General features: G+C 55.9%; 1 protein-coding gene across 2 annotated transcripts; it reads right to left on the reverse strand.

Annotated features, from left to right (window-relative positions):
• Window positions 1–1,068: 1,068 nt before the first annotated feature.
• NKX2-8 (NK2 homeobox 8) lies at window positions 1,069–10,378 on the reverse strand. Of its 2 annotated transcripts, XR_014968967.1 has the most exons (3): window positions 9,755–10,378; window positions 1,958–7,013; window positions 1,069–1,908 (listed from the first exon to the last, which is right to left on the reverse strand). XR_014968967.1 is itself a non-coding variant. In XM_085627460.1 (2 exons), the coding sequence occupies exons 1-2, from the start codon at window positions 9,915–9,917 to the stop codon at window positions 6,520–6,522; spliced, it is 657 nt and encodes a 218-aa protein (XP_085483586.1). In that variant the 5' UTR covers window positions 9,918–10,378; the 3' UTR covers window positions 1,069–6,519. The 2 variants fall into 2 exon arrangements, 1 of the variants encoding a protein (XP_085483586.1); XM_085627460.1 differs by having other exon boundaries at window positions 1,069–7,013.
• Window positions 10,379–27,025: the final 16,647 nt, after the last annotated feature.

The following is a 27,025-nucleotide window of genomic DNA, read 5'->3' on the forward strand; positions in this document are numbered from 1 at the left end:
TTATGAGTGGCTCTGGTGTATGTCTGCATAGTGAGTGGCTTAAGTATGAACAGTGTTTGTGTGAATGACACTTGTGTAAATGGCACTTGTGTAAATTGCTCTTGTGTAAATGGATGTGTGTGGAAAGGATCTGGTGTAAAGGTCTCTTTTTATGAGTGGCTCTGGTGTATGGCTGCATAGTGAGTGGATTAAGTATGAACAGTGCTTGTGTGAATGGCACTTGTGTAAATGGCACTTGTGTAAATGGCTCTTGTGTAAATGGATGTGTGTGGAAAGGATCTGGTGTAAAGGTCTCTTTTTATGAGTGGCTCTGGTGTATGTCTGCATAGTGAGTGGCTTAAGTATGAACAGTGCTTGTGTGAATAGCACTTGTGTAAATGGATGTGTGTGGAAAGGATCTGGTGTAAAGGTCCCTCTTTGTGAACGTCTCTGATGTATCACTTTCTAGTGAGTGGCTTAGCTAAGAACAGCGTTTGTGTGAATGGCACTTGTGTTTATGCCTCTGTGTGGAAAAGCTCGGGTGCAAAGGTCCCTTTTTGTGAGTGGCTCTGAAGTGTGTCGGTATAGTGAGTTCCTCCGGTATAAACAGCGGTTGTGTGAACGGCGCTTGTGCAAATGACTGGTATGAAAGATTCTGGTGTAAATGGTTCGAGCATGAATGACCGTGTAAGTGACTCAGGTGTAAATGACCCCGCCGGAAGTCATTGCTATGAGGGACTGGTGTCAAACACTCGTGTAAGTTAGCGACTCCACAGTGAGTGACCCTCCCTTACAACGCCCGGGATGCCCTCACCCGGTGCGGTCCGCACCCCCCCGCACCCCCATAGTGACGCCGCTGCCCTCGTCAATACCCGCTCGCGCCAGACCGCGGAGTGCATCAATCGTGTGTCCAGTGTGAGTCCCATGTGTGCAACGGAGAGTGAGTTTCATGAAACACGATCTGTCCCCGGCAAAGCTGCATACATTAATATCGAAGCCTTCGAAGATGGGGGCGGGGGGAGGTGTCTAGAAATACTGCACAGCAGTGACGTCACAGGGCAGAAAACACAACGCGTTCCATCCGGGAGGAAACCTTTTTATTTATATTTCAAATAGATAGAACATTTTATTTTTAAAATATTTTTATATAAATCATTTGTAAAATATTTTTTGCTTTGAATATAGATATATCATTTTATGTGTACACTCCGCGCTGTCCTCTCGCGGGCGTCCCACGTGGGACGTGGGGTGCAGCCATTTCTAAGTCGGTCACAGACAGTTTTACAGCACAGACTGTCACACTGGAGGGAAGGGCCGGGGTGTGAGGGGCGTGAGGGGTGTGAGGGCCATCAGAGAGTGGGAGACGTAGACTCCCAAGCCTAAAGGATCAGTGTGCTCCAGCAAGACACGGGGTGCACAGCCCCCCAACTTTAGGTATAGTGTGTTGTTTGGAAGGACGTGCACTAACCCGAAGCCTGGGAGGGAGGCGGAGGGAGGGACTTGTACCCCCAGAACTCAAGGGTAGGGTGTTGGTGTGAGGGGATGGGTTGTACCCCAAAACCTGAAGGGGAGGGTGTCTGTGGGAGGGGCCTTGTACCCCAAGACCTAAAGGGCAGGGTGTTGGAGGGAGGGGCCTTGTACCCCAAGACCTGAATGTTAGGATGTTGGTGGGAGGGGATGGGATTGTACCCCCAGACCTGAAGGGGAGGGTGTTGGTGAGAGGGGGTGCTTGTACGTCAGACCTGAAGGGTAGGGTGTTGGTGGGAGGGGATGGGCTTGTACCCCCAGACCTGAAGGGTAGGGTGTTGGTGAGAGGGAGGGGCTTGTACCCACAGAACTCAAGGGTAGGGTGTTGGTGGGGGGGGCTTGCACCCCCAGACCTGAAGGGTAGGGTGTTGGAGGGAGGGGAGGGGCCTTGTAATCCCAGACCTGAAGAGGAGGGTGATGGTGGTAGGGGAGGGTCCTTGTACCCCCAGACCTGAAGGGGAGGGTGCTGGTGGGAGGGAAGGGCCAGAATGTGAGGGGCGTGAGGGGTGAGAGGGCCATCAGAGCGTGAGAGACGTAGATTCCCAAGCCTGAAGGATCAGTGTGCTCCTGCAAGACACAGGGTGCACAGCCCCCCAATTTTAGGTATAGTGTGTTGTTTGGAAGGACGTGCACTAACCCGAAGCCTGGGAGGGAGGCGGAGGGAGGGACTTGTACCCCCAGAACTCAAGGGTAGGGTGTTGGTGTGAGGGGATGGGTTGTACCCCAAAACCTGAAGGTGTGGGTGTCTGTGGGAGGGGCCTTGTACCCCAAGACCTAAAGGGCAGGGTGTTGGAGGGAGGGGCCTTGTACCCCCAGACCTGAAGGTTAGGATGTTGGTGGGAGGGGATGGGATTGTACCCCCAGACCTGAAGGGGAGGGTGTTGGTGAGAGGGGGTGCTTGTACCTCAGACCTGAAGGGTAGGGTGTTGGTGGGAGGGGATGGGCTTGTACCCCCAGACCTGAAGGGTAGGGTGTTGGTGAGAGGGAGGGGCTTGTACCCACAGAACTCAAGCATAGGGTGTGGGTGGGGGGGGCTTGCACCCCCAGACGTGAAGGGTAGGGTGTTGGAGGGAGGGGAGGGGTCTTGTAATCCCAGACCTGAAGAGGAGGGTGATGGTGGTAGGGGAGGGTCCTTGTACCCCCAGACCTGAAGGGGAGGGTGTTGGTGGGAGGGAAGGGCCAGAATGTGAGGGGCGTGAGGGGTGAGAGGGCCATCAGAGCGTGAGAGACGTAGATTCCCAAGCCTGAAGGATCAGTGTGCTCCTGCAAGACACAGGGTGCACAGCCCCCCAATTTTAGGTATAGTGTGTTGTTTGGAAGGACGTGCACTAACCCGAAGCCTGGGAGGGAGGAGGAGGGAGGGACTTGTACCCCCAGAACTCAAGGGTAGGGTGTTGGTGTGAGGGTATGGGTTGTACCCCAAAACCTGAAGGGGAGTGTGTTGGTGGGAGGGGCTTGTACCCCCAGACATGAAGGGTAGGATGTTGGTGGGAGGGGATGGGATTGTACCCCCAGACCTGAAGGGAAGGGTGTTGGTGAGAGGGGGGGCTTGTACCTCAGACCTGAAGGGTAGGGTGTTGGTGGGAGGGGATGGGTTTGTACCCTCAGACCTGAAGGGTAGGGTAGCTGCTGGGAGGGGAGGGGCCTTGTACCCCTGACCTGAAGGCTAGGGTGTTGGTGGGGGGATGGGCTTGTACCCCCAGACCTGTAGGGTAGCTGCTGGGAGGGGAGGGTTTTTTGTACCCCCAGACCTGAAGGGTAGGGTAGCTGCTGGGAGGGGAGTGGCCTTGTACCCCTGACCTGAAGGCTAGGGTGTTGGTGGGGGGATGGGCTTGTACCCCCAGACCTGTAGGGTAGCTGCTGGGAGGGGAGGGTTTTTTGTACCCCCAGACCTGAAGGGTAGGGTAGCTGCTGGGAGGGGAGGGGTCTTTGTACCCCCAGATCTGAAGGCTAGGGTGTTGGTGGGGGGGTGGGCTTGGACCCCCAGACCTGAAGGGTAGGGTAGCTGCTGGGAGGGGAGGGGCCTTTGTACCCCCAGACCTGAAGGGTAGGGTAGCTGCTGGGAGGGGAGGGGCCTTGTACCCCTGACCTCTAGGCTAGGGTGTTGGTGGGGGGATGGGCTTGTACCCCCAGACCTGTAGGGTAGCTGCTGGGAGGGGAGGGTTTTTTGTACCCCCAGACCTGAAGGGTAGAGTAGCTGCTGGGAGGGGAGGGGTATTTGTACCCCCAGATCTGAAGGCTAGGGTGTTGGTGGGGGGATGGGCTTGTACCCCCAGACCTGTAGGGTAGCTGCTGGGAGGGGAGGGTTTTTTGTACCCCCAGACCTGAAGGGTAGGGTAGCTGCTGGGAGGGGAGGGGTCTTTGTACCCCCAGATCTGAAGGCTAGGGTGTTGGTGGGGGCGTGGGCTTGGACCCCCAGACCTGAAGGGTAGGGTAGCTGCTGGGAGGAGAGGGGCCTTTGTACCCCCAGACCTGAAGGGTAGGGTGTCTCTGGGAGGCGGTTCTGCATCTCCAAATTCTTAAAAAGAGGGCGCTTCTTGGACGGGGGTCCTGGTCTGAGGGATGAGGAGCTGACACTGTTGTGAGGTTAGATGGGTTTGATTCCCTTCAGTCATTTCTGCGCAGGCTCCTTCTGAGCCTCTTGTGGCTCTCAGGATGTCTTGGCGATACTCGGTGCCACCAACCCCCTCATGGGAGCCTCTGGTGGCAGAAACCTTCGCTGCGGTGGGTTCTTGTGCGGGGCTCAGCTCTTGATACCCACTAAACCTACCCCATTTTGTGATAGTACTGCTTCATAATATTGTCATTTTTTCACGTTAACACAGTCTGGGCAAAGGTTTTACCTCATCAGAAGAACCACTTTTAACATCCAAATACTGTAAGAATCAACTGAAAGATGACCAGTCACGCTTTGCGTAGGGCGTGCCACTGCGCCGCAACCTGTCCTCGCGACTTTAGTAACTTTGATCTGCTGGAGCCAGAAACAAATGTTGGTAAAATCTGCAGAGTATGTGGCAGAGGATGGATTGTGTGGCAGGGGATGGATTATGTGGCAGAGAATGGATTATATGGCAAAGCATGGATTATGTGGCAGAGGATGGACTATGTGGCAGAGGATTGATTGTGTTGCAGGGGATGGATTATGTGGCAGGGGATGGATTATGTGGCAGGGGATGGATTGTATGGCAGAGAATGGATTGTGTGGCAGGGGATGGATTATGTGGCAGAGAATGGATTATGTGGCGGGGGTGGATTGTGTTGCAGAGGATGGATTATGTGGCAGAGGATGGATTATGTGGCAGGGGATGGATTATGTGGCAGGGGATGGATTGTGTGGCAGAGGATAGATTATGTGGCAGATGATGGATTATGTGGCAGGGGATGGATTATGTGGCAGAGGATGGATTATGTGGCAGAGGATGGATTATTTGGCAGATGATGGATTATGTGGCAGGGGATGGGGATTATGTGGCAGAGGATGGATTATGTGGCAGAGGATGGATTATGTGGCACCCATTCTGTCTGGCTCAAAATGTGTGCAAAGGTCTGATCCTGGTGCCCAGCACTCACAGTTTGTGGTTATAGTTCTAGTGACAGGGTCTTCTTCTGCTGCCAGAACCAATTCTTTAATTTTTTTTGTGAGGCTCTGCTCTGGTCCCAGCATCCTTTGTTTCTGGTTCTCTTTATAGTGCGAGGCTCTGATCTTGGTCCCAGCATCCTTTGTTTCTGGTTCTGGTTCTTGTGCGAGGCTCTGCTCCTGGTACCAGCATCCTTTGTAAGGGGTTCTGTTTTTTGTGTGAGGCTCTGCCCCTGGTCCCAGCATCCTTTGTTTCTGCTTCTGGTTCTTGTGTGAGCCTCTGCTCCTGGTCCCAGAGTACTTTGGTTCTGGTTCTTGTTCGAGGCTCTGCTCCTGGAGCCCAGCACTGACTCTTCTAGATTCTTGTTCGAGGCTCTGCTCCTGGTGCCCAGCATTCACTCCTTGAGATTCTTGTTCGAGGCTCTGCTCCTGGAGCCCAGCACTCACTCTTTCAGATTCTTGTTCGAGGCTCTGCTCCGGGAGCCCAGCACTCACTCTTTCAGATTCTTGTTCGAGGCTCTGCTCCTGGTCCCAGCACTCACTCTTTGAGATTCTTGTTCGAGGCTCTGCTCCTAGTGCCCAGCATTCACTCCTTGAGATTCTTGTTCGAGGCTCTGCTCCTGGAGCCCAGCACTCACTCTTTCAGATTCTTGTTCGAGGCTCTGTTCCTGGAGCCCAGCCCTCACTCTTTCAGATTCTTGTTCGAGGCTCTGCTCTGGTCCCAGCACTCACTCTTTGAGATTCGTGTTCGAGGCTCTGCTCCTGGAGCCCAGCACTCACTCTTGGAGATTCTTGTTCGAGGCTCTGCTCCTGGAGCCCAGCACTCACTCTTTCAGATTCTTGTTCGATGCTCTGCTCCTGGTCCCAGCACTCACTCTTTCAGATTCTTGTTCGAGGCTCTGCTCCTAGTGCCCAGCATTCACTCCTTGAGATTCTTGTTCGAGGCTCTGCTCCTGGAGCCCAGCACTCACTCTTTCAGATTCTTGTTCGAGGCTCTGTTCCTGGAGCCCAGCACTCACTCTTTCAGATTCTTGTTCGAGGCTCTGCTCTGGTCCCAGCACTCACTCTTTGAAATTCGTGTTCGAGGCTCTGCTCCTGGAGCCCAGCCCTCACTCTTGGAGATTCTTGTTCGAGGCTCTGCTCCTGGTGCCCAGCACTCACCCTTTGAGATTCTTGTTCGAGGCTCTGCTCCCGGTGCCCAGTACTCACTCTTTGAGATTCTTCTGCGAGGCTGGTTTCTTGGCGCCCAGCGCCCATGTTGGCTGCTCTTGTTCGAGGCTCTACTCGTGACGCCCATCGCCTGAGCTTCTTGAACGAGTCTTTTAGGCGCTTGTGAAAGGCCACGATGCCCAGCGTCGGACAAGTCCCTTCTCAGCCTGTGGTCTGGTCACCGCCCCAGCCTCTCTCTCTCTCTCTGCGGCTCTAGGGTGCGCCGGTCACCAGTTCCAGGGCAGGAGGGCGCTTCCAGCATGGGCCAGGGCCTGGTGAGGGCAGCTGAAGAGCCCCAGGGCAGCAGCGTGTGGCACGGATGGATAGAAGTGCAGCTTGTCACGCGCCTGGCCCGGGTCAGCAGTGGTGAAGCCGTGGTGGTACGGCTTGCCATCTCGGACCAGTACCGGTACCAGGACCCTCCTGAGCTGCGGCGGGGGGGCCCTCAGCTCGCCCTTGGCCCGCTTCATCTTGTAGCGGTGGTTCTGGAACCAGATCTTGACCTGGGTGGGCGTCAGGTGCAGGAGCTGGGCCAGGTGGTCGCGCTCCGGGGCCGACAGGTACCGCTGCTGGCGGAACCGCCTCTCAAGCTCCAGGGTTTGGGTCTTGGAGAACAGGACCCGCCGCTTCTTCTTTTGGGATCTGGCGCGGGCGGGGTGGGCCGGGTCCAGGTCCTGCGTGGAGTCTGGTAGAACCATCTCTGGACCGCTCTCATCCGAAGCTAAAGACGGGGAGAGAGAAGAAGGGGTTAATGGGGGGGGTCAGAGAGGGGCCTGCTCACCTGTACAGAGAAAGAACAGATGTGTTCACCTGTACAGAGAAAGAACAGATGTGTTCACCTGTACAGAGAAAGAACAGAGGTGTTCACCTGTACAGAGAAAGAACATATGTGTTCACCTGTACAGAGAAAGAACAGAGGTGTTCACTTGTACTGAGAAAGAACAAAGGTGTTCCCTTGTACTGAGAAAGAACAGAGGTGTACACTTGTACAGAGAAAGAACAGAGGTGTACACTTGTACAGAGAAAGAACAGAGGTGTACACCTGTACAGAGAAAGAACAGAGGTGTTCACCTGTACAGAGAAAGAACCCAGCTATTCACCTGTACTGAGAAAGAACAGAGGTGTACACCTGTACAGAGAAAGAACCCAGCTATTCACCTGTACAGAGAAAGAACAGGTGTGTACACCTGCACAGAGAAATAACAGATGTGTTCACCTGTACTGAGAAAGAACAGAGGTGTACACCTGTACAGAGAAAGAACCCAGCTATTCACCTGTACACAAACAGGCACTTTTCACCCGTACACAAAGACACACAGCTATTTACCCGTACACAGACAGACACACAGCTCTGTGCCCGTACACAGACAGACACAACTATTTACCCGTACACAAACAGACACACAGCTCTTTGCCCCTTACACAGACACAGCTCTTTGACCGCACACAGAGAGACACAAGTATTTGCCCGTACACAGACAGACACACAGCTCTGTGCCCGTACACAGACAGACACAACTATTTACCCGTACACAAACAGACACACAGCTCTTTGCCCCTTACACAGACACAGCTCTTTGACCGCACACAGAGAGACACAAGTATTTGCCCGTACACAGACAGACACACGGCTCTTTGCCCGTACACAGACAGACATAGCCATTTAACTACACACAGACAGACACAGCTATTTACCCAGAGGCGTAGCTTGGTCAGTATGAGGGGAGGGGGGGGGGGGGGGGGACCAAACGAGGTTTGGTAACGGTGATGAGGGAAAAAAAACAATACTTTTTTTAATAGGCTACATTTTTTGAAGACTTCCAAACAGAGAGGGAGCGATTGTGTGTGTTTTCGTCTGTGTATAAACAAACATTCATTCTGAAACCAGATAGACACCTCACCATACCGGAGTGAAACCACCTGTACTTTAGGGCGGTGCGACCGGTGCCACCGCACCGGGTGCTGACTTTGCATGGGGCGCCTGTTTTCTAGTTTAAGCACCCACTGCAGCCTTCCTGACCTCCAGCGCATTTCAACCAACAATAAAAATGTCAAGCCACGCCTACTCCCGTGATTGAAGTTTTTCCTGGAGAGAGAAGGAAGTTTTGTCTAGTGGAAGTTTTGACTGGGGGGTGTTTTGATTCATCATAAGGTAGCGCAGAGGGTTAATGTGCCTGCTGCAAAGAATGTGTATCATGCAAAGCACAAAGTGAACATAAAGTGAATAGGGCAGGGGGTTGGTTACTGCTCTTGTCAGAGACTTTGTTTTGTTACTTGTAGTTTATAAGTTAAAATACTAATAAAAACAGTGAGCTGCTAACTGTCATCAAAGAACTGAAATGCAGACTTCAAGTGTAGATCAGAGCATATGGGTTTTTTCCCCAGACTTTGAATATTCTAATGTTGTACAAAGTGTTGATTTGGGAAGAAAACAATTTCAATTTTTAAAGAGAATCCCTAGCCTGGTCTTACATTTTAAACTCTGAGTTTGTGCTTCTCCAGTCCAAGCCCCCCTAAACTTTACTGCCTACCAGTATGGATGACATATAAATTCTACCACTCTGTCTTATGTAACGTTTCCTATACATTGACTTACACACATATTATTGAGTAATGTTTGTACAATGTAAAGTGCTCTGACACCCTTCACTGTTATGAGTGACGCTATAAAACGAATTAAATGCATCTGAGTGAGAGTGCTTATGGTGACAGAAGGGGGAGTGGTAGTGCGGGAATTCGTTGTGCAGGTGGTCATGGGGGGGGGGGCACAAAAACATTGTCGCACAGGGCGCCACCAGTGCTAAAGCCGGCCCTGATTTACCATAGAATACATTTATTGGAGGGGTGTGCCACCCCAAACCCCCCTCCTGAAGCAGCGCCCCTTTATTTACCTGCACACAGACACAGCTATTCACCCACACACACACAGCTATTCACCCAAACACTGCTATTCACCCACTCTTAGACATAGCTATTTACCTGCACACAGACAGGTATAGCTATTTATGCACACAGACAGACACAGGTTTTTACGCGCACACAGACAGACACAACTATTTACGCGCACACAGTCACGGGTATTTGCGCGCACATAGACAGACACAGGTATTTGCGTGCACACAGACAGACACAGGTATTTGCGCGCACACAGACAGACACAGGTATTTGCGCACACATAGACAGACACAGGTATTTGCACGCACATAGACACAGGTATTTACGCGCACACAGATAGACACAGGTATTTACGCGCACGCAGACAGGTATTTACGCGCACATAGACAGACACAGGTATTTGCGCGCACACAGACAGACACAGGTATTTGCGCGCACACAGACACGGGTATTTACGCACACAGACACATGTATTTACGCACACACAGACACATGTATTTACGCACGCGCAGACACAGGTATTTGCGCGCACACAGACAGACACAGGTATTTACCTATTGTACTTACACAGGTAGTGCTGCTGCTGCTGCTCCGCCTCCAGCCAGGGGTGGTAGGGAGGGCACCGGGGGTATCCCTCTGATGGGGGGGCTCTCCTGGGGCTGCCCCCCTCCTGCTCCTGTAAATTCAACAGTCTCCTGACGGTGAAGCCGAGCGCGCTGCTGGAGGACATTGTGAGCCCGTGGACGGTGGGGGGCTCTCCCAGGCGACCCCCCAGGAGATTCTCCAGGTGCTTCTGGTACAGGGCTGGGGGCTCGAGTTTGAAGGTGCCCCCAAGATCACTCACGTTTGTGGTGAAACGCCCCCAAATGAAGGTTTGACGGACCCCGGGATAGGGCTTGGCGGTGCCCCCACAATCAGATGTTCTCAGCAGGGTTCAGGGGGTGCTATGGGGGTGCACAGGCTGCCTCCTGGCAGGGAATCGGGGTGCCCTTGAGTCGGGCAGGAAGGGAGGACGCGGCTTTTCCTTTTAGGAAAGACCTCCAAAGCTGAAAGTGGAAACCGGGGTTCACGGACTCCGCGGAGTACAGGGGGGCTCCCAGACCAGAGGAGGCAGCGAGGAGAGGCGGAAGGAGGCAGAGGCGGTCGAGGCCAGTAGAGAGGCAGAAAGCCCGGAAGATGCGCCCGGAGGGACCGTCTTGGCGCCTAGTGTCGTTTACAAGAAGCGCCTCCTGTTTATATAAACACGGGGCTGCAGACGCACACAAACACTCACGCACACAGTGACACCCCCACACACAGCCCCCTTTCAGAGCTGGCCTGTCAATAGGAGGCCAAGTACCTGAATACAGGGGCTCTAAAGGCCTCTAATGGGACATGCTGCCCCCCAACAGCAGGAAGCGCCTCCTTCCAGCCCGCATTGTGTCTGATGAGTCCCGAGTGGCCAGGACAACGGGGGTTGTCAGCAGTGAATAACATCTTGGGTGGTATGTGGAGCCCCCCGGCCCCCTCTTCGCCTCGTCCCAGTGACAGCACAAGGCTCGCAGCCAGGCGCACAAGGGCCCTTTCTGCAGCTTTGAGATGCGCATTTCTCTCTCCTGCGGAGGGCTTGTTCCTCTGTTTGCACTTGGACCGCTTGGAGGGTAGATTGGGGGGCGTGGGGGTCTCTTTGTAGGCTCTGCCCCCATCAAGGTACTTTGAGACTGAGTTCGGCTGCAAGTTAACCCACAATGTCTCCCCAAACACGTTCCATGTTCTTTATCATGCGCTTGTAGTTTTCTATAGCGCTGACCGTGCTTAAGGCGTCGCAGCGCTTTACAATATGATTCAGTCGGGTAGAAGGAATGTTTGAATCAAGCATACACAGCAGACGGAGCTCGGGTTGTGTCATGAACAGCTGCCTGGCTCGGTGCACCTCCTGGGCTGTCTAAAGCGCTACATTTCAGTTGGAATGACACGGGGGGGGGGGGGGAAGGTGCATGCACTGCACACAGCACGGCTCGGAGCCGTGAGCACAAGTACCCCTGGCAGCTCCGTGCAGACTTCCAGTGTGCACACAGCACGGCTCGGAGCCGTGAGCCCGAGAACCCCTTCCAAACAACCCCTGGGGACCCCCCTCGCATATCACACCTGCGGCAGCTCCGGAAATTGGTGACCTTGCTGTCCTTCTCCACCATGTGTACGGTCGTGACGGCATTAATCTAGTCACGCTAAGACTCTGGTAATGCAGTCTATACTGGGCTTCCCGTAGCACTTCTGGGGAAGCTCCAAGTGGTTATGAACGATACAGCAAGGTTGATCTATAAACTGCCGAGACGAACCCAGGCCACCCCTCTGTGGCAACAGTTACTCTGGCTCCCCATGAAGCACAGGGTTAAAATCAAGGGGCTTCGCATTGCACACAAGTCCCAGTTTGGAGAGGCGCCTGAATACATTAAAGACCGCTTGAGGCCCTATGTCCCCGGACGTTGCCTTCGGTCATCAGAGTCTTGCCTATTGGTATGCCCACGTTTCAACAGAACGACTCTAGGGGGCCGGGCATTTTCAGTTACTATCCCTCAAATCTGGAACAAACTACTGGACGGTCTGCGCAAGGTAGCCTGGCTATTACCTTTCCGGAAGAGGCTTAAAGCCCTTCTGTTTACAGAGGCGTTTGGATATGTCAGCTCGCTGTGTGGGTAGTATAGGTGTGTGATAGGATTCCTTGACGTCTGACTCATGTTATAGCGCTTAGAGACCTTTCGGTGGTTGGCGCTTTATAAATATAATTGAACAATCACACCTGAGGACCCCCTCCCATATCACACCTGAGGACCATATCACACCTGAGGACACCCTCCCATATCTCACCTGAGGACCCCCTCCCATATCACACCTGAGGACCCCTCCCATATCACACCTGAGGACCCCTCCCATATCACACCTGAGGACACCCTCCCATATCTCACCTGAGGACCCCCTCCCATATCACACCTGAGGACCCCTCCCATATCACACCTGAGGACCCCCTCCCATATCACACCTGAGGACCATATCACACCTGAGGACCCCTCCCATATCACACCTGAGGACCCCTCCCATATCACACCTTAGGACCATATCACACCTGAGGACACCCTCCCATATCTCACCTGAGGACCCCCTCCCATATTACACCTGAGGACCCCCTCCCATATCACACCTGAGGACGCCTCTCCCATATCAAACCAAGAGGACCCCCTCCCATATCACACCTGAGGATCCCCTCCCATATCACACCAGAGGACCATATCACACCTGAGGACCCCCTCCCATATCTCACCTGAGGAACCCCCTCCATATCACACCTGAGGACGCCCCTCCCATATCAAACCCAGAGGACCCCCTCCCATATCACACCTGAGGAGCCCCTCCCATATCACACCAGAGGACCTTATCACACCTGAGGACCCCTCCCATATCTCACCTGAGGACCCCCCTCCATATCAAACCCGGAGGACCCCCCTCTTATATCTAACCCAGGGGACCCCATCCCATATCACACCTGAGCACCCCTCCCATATCACACCTGCAGGGCCCCCTCCCATATCACACCTAAGGACCCCCTCCCATATCACCCCAAAGGACCATATCACACCTGAGGACCCCGTTCCATATCACACCTGAGGACCCCTCCCATATCACACCTGAGGACCTCATCCCATGTCACACCTGAGGATCCCCTCCCATATCACACCTGGAGGACCATATCACACCTGAGGACCCCCTCCCATATCACACCTGAGGACCCCCTCCCATATCACACCTGAGGACGCCCCTCCCATATCAAACCCAGAGGACCCCCTCCCATATCTCACCTAAGGACCCCCCTCCATATCAAACCCAGAGGACCACCTTCCATATGACACCAAAGGACCCCCTACCATATCAAACCCAGAGGACCCCCCTCTTATATCAAACCCAGAGGACCCCATCTCATATCACACCTGAGCACCCCTCCCATATCACACCTGCAGGACCCCCTCCCATATCACAACTGAGGACCCCCTCCCATATCACACCTGAAGACTCCCTCCCATATCACACCTGACGAACCCCTCCCATATCACACCTGAGGATCCCCTCCCATATCACACCTGGAGGACCAACTCCCATATCACACCTGAGGACCCCCTCCCATATCACATCTGAAGACTCCCTCCCATATCACACCTGAGGACCCCCTCCCATACCACACCTGAAGACTCCCTCCCATGCCACACCTGGAGGACCCCCTCCCATATCACACCTGAGGACCCCCTCCCATATCAGATCTGAGAACCCCCTCCCATATCACACCTGAGGACCCCCTACCATATCACACCTGAGGACCATATCATACCCGAGGACCCTCCCCCATATCACACCTGAGGACCCCTCCCATATCACACCTGAGGACCTCATCCCATGTCACACCTGAGGATCCCCTCCCATATCACACCTGGAGGACCATATCACACCTGAGGACCCCCTCCCATATCATACCTGAGGACCCCCTCCCATATCACACCTGAGGACGCCCCTCCCATATTAAACCCAGAGGACCCCCTCCCATATCTCACCTAAGGACCCCCCTCCATATCAAACCCAGAGGACCACCTTCCATATGACACCAAAGGACCCCCTACCATATCAAACCCAGAGGACCCCCCTCTTATATCAAACCCAGAGGACCCCATCCCATATCACACCTGAGCACCCCTCCCATATCACACCTGCAGGACCCCCTCCCATATCACAACTGAGGACCCCCTCCCATATCACACCTGAAGACTCCCTCCCATATCACACCTGACGAACCCCTCCCATATCACACCTGAGGATCCCCTCCCATATCACACCTGGAGGACCAACTCCCATATCACACCTGAGGACCCCCTCCCATATCACATCTGAAGACTCCCTCCCATATCACACCTGAGGACCCCCTCCCATACCACACCTGAAGACTCCCTCCCATGCCACACCTGGAGGACCCCCTCCCATATCACACCTGAGGACCCCCTCCCATATCAGATCTGAGGACCCCCTCCCATATCACACCTGAGGACCCCCTCCCATATCACACCTGAGGACCATATCATACCTGAGGACCCTCCCCCATATCACACCTGAGGACCCCCACCCATATCACACCTTGTTGGACAGGCCACACGAAGGGCTTGCTCCCTCCCCGCACGACAGGGCCCGAGCTCCGGCCCACCAGGCATAATCCACGAAAAGCACCTGTACCCCGTCTCCCGACGGATCTTCTGCCCTCGGACCTCTACTCATCACGGGGCCCAGCCCCACCGGCTCCCCCGGCCGGTTCAAGCCGCCATCTTGGGCCCTGCACCACGAGGCCGCGTGGCCTCGCCCCGACCCTAACCCCGGGCCTGGCCGGCCCCGACATCCCGGCACCACCATCCACCCGGGAGGTGAGCGGACCACTTGGCAGGTCAATGGGAGGACGAAGTGTCAAGAGCTCTTCCCCCGCCAGGTGCCGATCGCCCCCAGCTCCCCCAGGCGCTGGCTCCAACCCCCTGCTGGGTGTCTGGACACCTTCATCCCGGGCCCTCCGACCTCCAAGTGCGAGGGTCCGGACATCAAAGGGCGCCTGCCCTATAACTGGGGCAACTCCGGAGCAGGAAGGCAGTTGTATCCTGGAGTCGAGAGACACCGAGAGAACTCAGCCTTGACGGACTACTGGCGCTGCCGTAGCCCGCTCTTGTGAACCATCGTCCTGCCTGCTGGCGCTGCCGCGGCCTTCTACAACATCCATCCTCGTCGGGACCTGCTGGCGCTGCCGCGGCCCGTTGTAACGACCATCCTCACCGGGACCTGCTGGCGCTGCCGCGGACCGTACATCGACCATCTTTCCGGGACCTGCTGGCGCTGCCGCGGCCCGTTGTAACGACCATCCTCACCGGGACCTGCTGGCGCTGCCGCGGACCGTACATCGACCATCTTTCCGGGACCTGCTGGCGCTGCCGCGGCCCGTACCAACTAAGCTCGAGGATTGTGAGCTAATCATCATCTCATCCAAACTACCTGACTGGTAGACAGACTGTCCCGCTACCCCTTACCCTGCTTTGAGAGACTTGAATCGAGGGGACCCCTGAGTCCAGACCTCCTTGTACCATTCAACCGTACCTTAAGAAGTGCTTATAAAGAACACTGAACCTTATCCGTGTGTGGTATCTGTCTGTGGGGGGGAAGTTACTTGTCTGTACGATCGCTGGAGACGGCTCTCCCCGGAGACCTCTCCTCCTGACCCCGGCCGACCCTCCCGGTCCGTCTATCCTTTCTAACATTGGTGGCCAGCGGCGCGATCCGAATCAACGCGTAATCGTACAGAGAGTAGCTCACCCCACGACAACAACACGATGTCAGCCAAAGATAGCAACTCCACCGAGAAATTCCAAATGGATAAATTAGAAGAATACAACCACCGCGAACTGAGACAATTCTGCATAGAACTTGGCATTGCTACCACAGGCCTGAGTACCAAAGATGATCTAAAGCACGCCCTAGAGTCGTGGACAGAAACTGGGGTCGCCGGACCCTCCGACCAAAGCAGCATCACACCAGAGGGGAACGCCACGACTCCCGAGGAGCGGGGAACGGGCCTCTCGCAGGAGGAGATCCGAGAAAGAGAAAGAACCAGATTGCACGAGTTGGAAATGGCACGACTCAAGATGGATGGGGAACTCAAGTTAGCTGAACAGAAACTCAACCTCGAGCACATGCGGCTCCGAGATGAACGAGAAGAGAAGCAGAGACAGAGAGAGCTGGAGGAGAAAAAAATAACGCTCGAGCACGAGCGCAAACTGGCGGAAATAGAACTTCGGAAACAGAATAAAGAACTGGGGGTGCCTGAGCGACCACACACCCCGGGGCCAATCGAGAAAAAAGTCCACATCCCCAAGGATGTTGTCCGCGAGTATGTCCGAGAAGACGACATACAACAGTGGTTTAAAGCCTACGAGATCGCCATGACCTCCCACCGGATCGACCGGAGTGATTGGGGAGCCGGACTCTGGGGGAGGTTTATCAACGAGGGGCGCGATGCCCTACTGCAGCTCCCAGATCACCAAATGTCGTCCTACGACCACATGAAGGCTGCCCTCCTCACCCGCTACGGCCTCACACCCGAGATGTACCGCCAGAGGTTCAGAGATTGCACCCGGATCCCAGGTACAACTTGGGTAGAATACGTGAACTATTTCAGCCGTGCCTTCGAGGGTTGGATAAAGGGGAGCCAGGTCACCACCTACGAACAACTCTTTAACCTGATGGTATGGGAGCACCTGTCGAACAACTGCTTCGTCGAGCTCAGGCAGCACCTCCTCGACAGCAAGCTGACTGACCCCCGGCAGCTCGCCGCCGAAGCTGACCGATGGGAAAGCACCCGAGTGGGCCGGAGGGGGCCACACGAACAGAACAGAAACAACCAAGGCCAGCACCGTCCTCGGGGAGGAGGAGGGGGCCAGGGGCGAGGGAGAGACGCCTTGCCCGCAACACCCGTGGCCAGCACCCCGGCTCCGGCCGGTCGGGGCAACCCCCCGTGGCGTCCTGGGGTCCGAGCCAACGTCACGTGCCACCGATGCCAGCGAGTCGGCCACTACGCCAATGACCCGAGCTGCCCGCAGAACCAAACACCCAAGCCCCGCCAGGTAGCTGCCGCCGCCCTGGGGGAAGAGCGATCATTGGAGGAACCAGAGGAGTATGAGCCGGCCCAGCAAGAGTGGGAACCGGCCGCCATGGTCCTGGCGTGCTTAGGGGGAAGAGACATGGTCCCGCGGGCTCCCCTACCCGCTAACACCAGGAAATACGGTCAGTGGGTGACCATTAAGGGACAGCGAGCCGAGGCCTTGCGTGACACAGGCGCCAGTGTGACGGCCGTCCGCTGTCACCTGGTGAAGCCCGAGCAGATCCTGCCGAACATTCTCTGCCCCGTCCGCTCGGCAGACAACTCTGAAAGTATGTGTCAAATGGCCTGCGTTCCATTCGAATGGGGAGGGGTCTCCGGCCTCTTGAAGGTGACGGTCCGGGACGATGCCCCCGTGGACTGCCTCCTGGGGAATGACCTCGAGAGTTCCCCGTGGGCCACCGTTGAGAGAAGAGAGCACCTGGGGATGCTGGGCCTCCCGGACTGGGCCTGCATAACCACCCGGTCCATGGCCGCCCGTGCCGTCCCTCGTTCAGAAGAACCAGAATGGCCAGCACCTCCGCCCCCAGTCGCCCCAGTAGAAGACAACGACGAGGCCAGCCTCCCAGACCCGACGGCCGAAGGGGACGCGCAACCCCAGGACCTTCCTGACCTGGCTCAGTGGCGTCAAGAGGGGGGGCCCACCCAAGCACAGTTCCGCCAGGAACAAAAGACCTGTCCCTCCCTCGAGGGACTCCGCCAACAAGCCAGCGCCCAGAACACAGGGGACTCCACCGGAACTCACTGGGTCTACTGGGATAACGACCTGCTATACAGCGAGCAAAGAATCGCCGAGCTGGGGGCCGGTCGAGTACTGGTGGTACCTCTCCGCTTCAGAGACTTTCTGCTCAACCTGGCCCACGATGTCCCCCTGGCTGGACACCTGGGCCAAGATAAAACGTACAGCCGCCTAGTGACCCACTTTTTCTGGCCGAAGATGAGGAACGACGTCCTGAACCACTGCCGATCTTGCCCCACATGCCAAGCCAGCGGGAAGAGTGGTCGGAAGCTGAAAGCCCCTCTGCAACCCTTCCCTGTGGTCACCACCCCGTTCGAGAGGGTGGGGATAGACATCGTGGGGCCTCTGGACCCCCGCACGGCACAAGGACACAGGTTCATCTTAGTACTGGTGGACCATGCCACCCGCTACCCCGAGGCGGTGCCCCTACGGACCGTGACAGCTCCGGTGGTTGGCCGGGCCCTAATGGGGATCTTCTCCCGGGTAGGCTTCCCCCGAGAAGTCGTCAGCGACCGAGGCACGAACTTTATATCCAAATACATGAAGTCCCTCTGGCAACAATGCGGGGTCACCTACAGATTCACGACCCCCTATCACCCCCAAGGGAACGGACTAGTGGAGCGTTTTAACCGCACCCTCAAGGGGATGATTGGGGGATTGGAAGAGCCTCTCCGTCGCCAGTGGGATGTACTACTCCCGTGCCTCCTCTTCGCCTACCGCGAAGTTCCCCAGAAGTCCCTCGGTTTTAGCCCTTTCGAACTCCTGTACGGGCACCCTGTGCGAGGGCCCCTCAGCCTAGTAAAAGAAGGTTGGGAGATGGCCCCCCTAAAGACCCCTCCGGACGTCTTCAAATACCTCCTGGCCCTACGCAATCAGACCCGGCGCTTCAGAGAGATGGCCAAGGCGAACCTCGAGGCCAGCCAGGAGGACATGAAGAAGTGGTATGATCACAATGCCTCCTCCGTTGAGTTCGAGCCTGGACAACAAGTATGGGTGATGTCCCCCACCGAACCATGTGCCTTGCAAGATAAGTGGACGGGGCCCTTCAAAGTGGTCGAGCGCAAAAGCCCCGTCACTTACCTCATCGACCTGGGGACCTCCCGGAACCCCCTTCGGGTCCTCCACACCAACCGACTCAAACCACACTTTGTGCGCTCAGAACTCAGCCTCCTGATGGCTACGGACAGTGGGGCAGAGGAAGACTCCGAACCCCTCCCGGATCTTCTGAAGACTCAGGAGAATGACGGCTCCGTGGACGGGGTCCGGCTCTCTGACGCCCTCACTTCGTAGCAACGCCAGGGCTGCCGGAACCTCCTGCTGCAGTTCGCTACCCTGTTCTCCCTCACCCCCGGGGTCACCCCTTGGTGTTTGCACGACGTGGACACCGGGGACAGTCCCCCTGTCCGACACCGGGCCTACCGCGTACCAGATCGGGTACGGGCCTGCATACAGGAGGAGGTGGCCAAGATGCTCACAATCGGGGTCATCGAGCCCTCGGACAGTCCCTGGGCCAGTCCGGTTGTATTGATCCCCAAAGCCGCTGCCCCCGGCACCGCACCTGAACTGAGATTCTGCGTCGACTACCGGGGCTTGAACGCTGTCACCCGGACCGACGCTCATCCGATCCCCCGAGCAGACGAGCTGATCGACCGGCTGGGGGCCGCCCGCTACCTCAGTATCTTCGACCTAACAGCGGGCTACTGGCAGATCGGCCTCACACCCAGGGCTCAGGAACGGTCAGCCTTCTCTACCCCCGATGGCCACTACCAATTCAAGGTCATGCCCTTCGGCATGAAGAATGCCCCCGCCACGTTTCAACGCCTCGTGAACCAGGTCTTGGCGGGGCTCGAAGAGTTCAGCGCTGCCTACCTGGACGATATCGCTGTATACAGCCGCCACTGGCCCGACCACCTCCGTCACCTCCAAGAGGTCCTACAGGCCCTCCAGCGGGCCGGCCTCACGATTAAGGCCGGCAAGTGCCAAATTGGCCAAGGGTCTGTGACCTACCTTGGGCACCAAGTGGGAAGCGGGCTGGTGGCCCCGCTACAACTTAAGATTGCTGCCATCCAGTCCTGGCAGCCCCTCGTCACCCAGACCGAGGTCCGAGCCTTCTTGGGGCTCACCGGCTACTACCGGCGGTTCGTGAAGGACTACGGCAGCATCGTGGGGCCCCTCACGGGTCTCACGTCCAAGAACCAACCGAAGCGGATTAACTGGACCCCCGATTGTCAAGCGGCCTTCGAGAAGCTGAAGGCCGCCCTGTGCACCGCCCCTGTGCTCCAGGCCCCCGATTACGGTCGGGAATTCGTGGTACAGACCGACGCCTCCGACCACGGCATCGGAGCCGTCCTTTCTCAGTTAAACCCCGAAGGTCATGACCAGCCGGTGGCCTTCATCAGTCGACGTCTCCTGGCCCGAGAACAGCGCTGGAGCACCATCGAGAGGGAGGCCTTCGCAGTGGTGTGGGCCCTCAAAAAGCTCCGGCCCTATCTCTTCGGTACCCACTTCCGGGTACAAACCGACCATCGACCCCTGCAGTGGCTGATGCAGATGCGGGGGGAGAACCCAAAACTCTTGCGCTGGTCCATTTCCCTGCAGGGAATGGACTTCACTGTGGAGCACCGACCAGGCCAAGACCACGCCAACGCGGATGGCCTGTCCCGCTTTTTCCGCCTCGACGAAGAGAGTCCCCAAGGAGATGGGTGACTCTCCCCGCCTTCAGCTGGGGGGGACGCATGTTGGACAGGCCACACGAAGGGCTTGCTCCCTCCCCGCACGACAGGGCCCGAGCTCCGGCCCACCAGGCATAATCCACGAAAAGCACCTGTACCCCGTCTCCCGACGGATCTTCTGCCCTCGGACCTCTACTCATCACGGGGCCCAGCCCCACCGGCTCCCCCGGCCGGTTCAAGCCGCCATCTTGGGCCCTGCACCACGAGGCCGCGTGGCCTCGCCCCGACCCTAACCCCGGGCCTGGCCGGCCCCGACATCCCGGCACCACCATCCACCCGGGAGGTGAGCGGACCACTTGGCAGGTCAATGGGAGGACGAAGTGTCAAGAGCTCTTCCCCCGCCAGGTGCCGATCGCCCCCAGCTCCCCCAGGCGCTGGCTCCAACCCCCTGCTGGGTGTCTGGACACCTTCATCCCGGGCCCTCCGACCTCCAAGTGCGAGGGTCCGTACATCAAAGGGCGCCTGCCCTATAACTGGGGCAACTCCGGAGCAGGAAGGCAGTTGTATCCTGGAGTCGAGAGACACCGAGAGAACTCAGCCTTGACGGACTACTGGCGCTGCCGTAGCCCGCTCTTGTGAACCATCGTCCTGCCTGCTGGCGCTGCCGCGGCCTTCTACAACATCCATCCTCGTCGGGACCTGCTGGCGCTGCCGCGGCCCGTTGTAACGACCATCTTCACCGGGACCTGCTGGCGCTGCCGCGGACCGTACATCGACCATCTTTCCGGGACCTGCTGGCGCTGCCGTGGCCCGTTGTAACGACCATCCTCACCGGGACCTGCTGGCGCTGCCGCGGACCGTACATCGACCATCTTTCCGGGACCTGCTGGCGCTGCCGCGGCCCGTACCAACTAAGCTCGAGGATTGTGAGCTAATCATCATCTCATCCAAACTACCTGACTGGTAGACAGACTGTCCCGCTACCCCTTACCCTGCTTTGAGAGACTTGAATCGAGGGGACCCCTGAGTCCAGACCTCCTTGTACCATTCAACCGTACCTTAAGAAGTGCTTATAAAGAACACTGAACCTTATCCGTGTGTGGTATCTGTCTGTGGGGGGGAAGTTACTTGTCTGTACGATCGCTGGAGACGGCTCTCCCCGGAGACCTTTCCTCCTGACCCCGGCCGACCCTCCCGGTCCGTCTATCCTTTCTAACACACCTGATGATGCCCCTCCCATATCAAACCCAGAGGACCCCCTCCCATATCTCACCTGAGGACCCCCCTCCATATAAAACCCAGAGGACCACCTTCCATATGACACCAGAGGCCCCCATACCATATCAAACCCGGAGGACCCCCCTCTCATATCAAAACCAAAGGACCCCATCCCATATCACACCTGAGCACCCCTCCCATATCACACCTGCAGGACCCCCTCCCATATCACACCTGAGAACCATATCACACCTGAGGACACCCTCCCATATCACACCTGAGGACCCCCTCCCATATCACACCTGGAGGACCACCTCCCATTTCACACCTGAGGACCCCCTCCCATATCACACCTGGAGGACCCCCTACCATATCACACCTGAAGACCCCCTCCCATATCACACCTGAGGATCCCCTCCCATATCACACCTGAGGACCCCCTCCCATATCACACCTGGAGGACCCCCTCCCATATCACACCTGAGGACCCCCTCCCATATCACACCTCAGCACCGCCTCCCATATCACACCTGAAGGACCCACCTCCCATATCACACCTGGAGGACGCCCTCCCATATCACACCTGAGGACCCCCTCCCATATCACACCTGAGGACCATATCACACCTGAGGACCCCTCCCATATCACACCTGAGGACCCCTCCCATATCACACCTGAGGACCATATCACACCTGAGGACACCCTCCCATATCTCACCTGAGGACCCCCTCCCATATTACACCTGAGGACCCCCTCCCATATCACACCTGAGGACGCCTCTCCCATATCAAACCAAGAGGACCCCCTCCCATATCACACCTGAGGATCCCCTCCCATATCACACCAGAGGACCATATCACACCTGAGGACCCCCTCCCATATCTCACCTGAGGAACCCCCTCCATATCACACCTGAGGACGCCCCTCCCATATCAAACCCAGAGGACCCCCTCCCATATCACACCTGAGGAGCCCCTCCCATATCACACCAGAGGACCTTATCACACCTGAGGACCCCTCCCATATCTCACCTGAGGACCCCCCTCCATATCAAACCCGGAGGACCCCCCTCTTATATCTAACCCAGGGGACCCCATCCCATATCACACCTGAGCACCCCTCCCATATCACACCTGCAGGGCCCCCTCCCATATCACACCTAAGGACCCCCTCCCATATCACCCCTAAGGACCATATCACACCTGAGGACCCCCTTCCATATCACACCTGAGGACCCCTCCCATATCACACCTGAGGACCTCATCCCATGTCACACCTGAGGATCCCCTCCCATATCACACCTGGAGGACCATATCACACCTGAGGACCCCCTCCCATATCACACCTGAGGACCCCCTCCCATATCACACCTGAGGACGCCCCTCCCATATCAAACACAGAGGACCCCCTCCCATATCTCACCTAAGGACCCCCCTCCATATCAAACCCAGAGGACCACCTTCCATATGACACCAAAGGACCCCCTACCATATCAAACCCAGAGGACCCCCCTCTTATATCAAACCCAGAGGACCCCATCCCATATCACACCTGAGCACCCCTCCCATATCACACCTGCAGGACCCCCTCCCACATCACAACTGAGGACCCCCTCCCATATCACACCTGAAGACTCCCTCCCATATCACACCTGACGAACCCCTCCCATATCACACCTGAGGATCCCCTCCCATATCACACCTGGAGGACCAACTCCCATATCACACCTGAGGACCCCCTCCCATATCACATCTGAAGACTCCCTCCCATATCACACCTGAGGACCCCCTCCCATACCACACCTGAAGACTCCCTCCCATGCCACACCTGGAGGACCCCCTCACATATCACACCTGAGGACCCCCTCCCATATCAGATCTGAGAACCCCCTCCCATATCACACCTGAGGACCCCCTACCATATCACACCTGAGGACCATATCATACCTGAGGACCCTCCCCCATATCACACCTGAGGACCCCTCCCATATCACACCTGAGGACCTCATCCCATGTCACACCTGAGGATCCCCTCCCATATCACACCTGGAGGACCATATCACACCTGAGGACCCCCTCCCATATCATACCTGAGGACCCCCTCCCATATCACACCTGAGGACGCCCCTCCCATATCAAACCCAGAGGACCCCCTCCCATATCTCACCTAAGGACCCCCCTCCATATCAAACCCAGAGGACCACCTTCCATATGACACCAAAGGACCCCCTACCATATCAAACCCAGAGGACCCCCCTCTTATATCAAACCCAGAGGACCCCATCCCATATCACACCTGAGCACCCCTCCCATATCACACCTGCAGGACCCCCTCCCATATCACAACTGAGGAACCCCTCCCATATCACACCTGAAGACTCCCTCCCATATCACACCTGACGAACCCCTCCCATATCACACCTGAGGATCCCCTCCCATATCACACCTGGAGGACCAACTCCCATATCACACCTGAGGACCCCCTCCCATATCACATCTGAAGACTCCCTCCCATATCACACCTGAGGACCCCCTCCCATACCACACCTGAAGACTCCCTCCCATGCCACACCTGAGGACCCCCTCCCATATCAGATCTGAGGACCCCCTCCCATATCACACCTGAGGACCCCCTCCCATATCACACCTGAGGACCATATCATACCTGAGGACCCTCCCCCATATCACACCTGAGGACCCCCGCCCATATCACACCTGATGATGCCCCTCCCATATCAAACCCAGAGGACCCCCTCCCATATCTCACCTGAGGACCCCCCTCCATATAAAACCCAGAGGACCACCTTCCATATGACACCAGAGGCCTCCATACCATATCAAACCCGGAGGACCCCCCTCTCATATCAAAACCAAAGGACCCCATCCCATATCACACCTGAGCACCCCTCCCATATCACACCTGCAGGACCCCCTCCCATATCACACCTGAGAACCATATCACACCTGAGGACACCCTCCCATATCACACCTGAGGACCCCCTCCCATATCACACCTGGAGGACCACCTCCCATTTCACACCTGAGGACCCCCTCCCATATCACACCTGGAGGACCCCCTACCATATCACACCTGAAGACCCCCTCCCATATCACACCTGAGGATCCCCTCCCATATCACACCTGAGGACCCCCTCCCATATCACACCTGGAGGACCCCCTCCCATATCACACCTGAGGACCCCCTCCCATATCACACCTCAGCACCGCCTCCCATATCACACCTGAAGGACCCACCTCCCATATCACACCTGGAGGACGCCCTCCCATATCACACCTGAGGACCCCCTCCCATATCACACCTGAAAACTCCCTCCCATATCACACCTGAGGACCCCTCCCATATCATACCTGAAGGACCCACCTCCCATATCACACCTGGAGGACCCTCTCCGATATCACACCTGAGGACCCCCTCCCATATCACGCCTGAAGCCTCCCTCCCATATCACACCTGAGGACCCCCTCCATATCATATGCGGTGAACCCCCTCCCATATCAAACCTGGAGGATCCCCCTCCCATATCACACCTGAGGACCCCCCTCTATACCATACGAGGTGAACACTCCTCCCATATCACACCTGAGGACCCCCTCCATATCATACAAGGTGAACACCTCTCCCATATCACACCTGGAGGACCCCCCTCCCATATCACACCTGCGGACCCCCCTCCCATATCACACCTGCAGGACACCCTCACATATCACTCCTAAGGACCCTCGTCCCATATCACACCTGGAGGACCCCCCTTCGATATCACACCTGGAAGACCCCTCCCATATCAAACCTGAGGACCCCCTTCCCATATCACACCTGGAGGACCCCCTCCCATATCACACCTGGAGGACCCCCCTCCCATATAACACCTGCGGACCCCCCTCCCATATCACACCTGCAGGACACCCTCACATATCACTCCTAAGGACCCTCGTCCCATATCACACCTGGAGGACCCCCCTTCGATATCACACCTGGAAGACCCCTCCCATATCAAACCTGAGGACCCCCTTCCCATATCACACCTGGAGGACCCCCTCCTATATCACACCGGAGGACCCCCTTCCCATATCACACCTGAGGACCCCTCTCCATATCATATGTGGTGAACCCCCCTCCCATATGACACCTGGAGAACCCCCTCCCATGTCACACCTGTGGAACCCCTTCCATATCATATGTGGTGAAGCCCCCTCCCATATCACACCTGAGGACCCCTCCCATATCACACCTGGAGGACCTCCCCCCCATATCACAACTGTGAAGGAAAGGACCTGATTAGGGCCACTCGGGTCACTCATAACCACCACTCAGCCTTCCATACAATGAAGAGTAGGTCAGACAGTAGAGAATACAAACCAAGTATATTTATTCAGGTACATTCAAGCCGAACCCAGTCTGACCTGCCTCCTGGGATTTCTGATTTGCTGCAGAGGGACTGACATCAGCAAGCATGGTTATACATTATGTACAATTCAGAATCAATGATGACATGCCCTGACTAGAAATTTCCAGTTGGAGGCAGCTAGACAAAGAAGGTACAGAAGGATGAGTTTTGATTCTGAGACCGGGCAAATGCTATCTTAATGCCAAGGTCGTTCTGCCTGTGCCCGTCACTCTAAAGGTGGGCGCAGGCCTCTATCTAGTGGGAAAGGTATGCGTTAATAAGAACAGTGTATTCATTAGTACAGCAAGTCCCAACCTTGGAGAAACAAAAACTTCCACAGCTGCTCTCAGCAGAGACAAAAAGAAATTAGATTTGATCATGGCCTAAAATGACAGCTAAACATAAAATGGTGCTGTGAATGCTAAATTAAAATGTAGAATACATAAACAGCACAGCTAAAGCATTTTTATTCCAACAGACCCTCCTTTTAGCATTCACTAACAACTTTTTATGATACTATCTAGAAACAAATAACATATTGCAAGGATAAGGACCACCACTATAAGCTGGTGAGTACATAATCAGTATTCAAAGATACCCTCGTCGATTTGTATCATTTCATTAATGTGTTTTTGAAACATGATTGCAGCATTAGTATCATGAATGGATATTTTTCGTTTAGGGATCAGACTACTTACACAATAGCTGCAACAAGCCGGGAGACAGTATATGCAAAGGCAACATGTAAAGATAATACCGGCAACCACAACCAAAAAGATGAGGCTCTTCCAACCCCATGTTGTTAGCATATTCCAGAACCACCCCGTTAGGATCCAAGTACCTGTCTCTTGGTGTATGTCTGATGAAAGTATATGCAATTTTTGTATAGCTGTATACACACTGGGGGCGTGGTCAGGTATGTAAATGCAACAGCTGCTGCCAATGATGCGACAGGCCCTACCCGATCAGCGAGGTCGGCGTCTTACACCATCCTGTACTATAAGGTGACTAATCTCGTAGCCTGGAGCTCAGCAGTGATATTTGTCAGTATCCCAGCAGTTGTATTAATAACCCCTTCCACAACTCTTGTGAGCTGACG

The sequence above is a fragment of the Triturus cristatus genome, chromosome 9, assembly GCF_964204655.1.
Source record: "Triturus cristatus chromosome 9, aTriCri1.1, whole genome shotgun sequence".
Classification (NCBI taxonomy): Eukaryota; Metazoa; Chordata; class Amphibia; order Caudata; family Salamandridae; genus Triturus; species Triturus cristatus.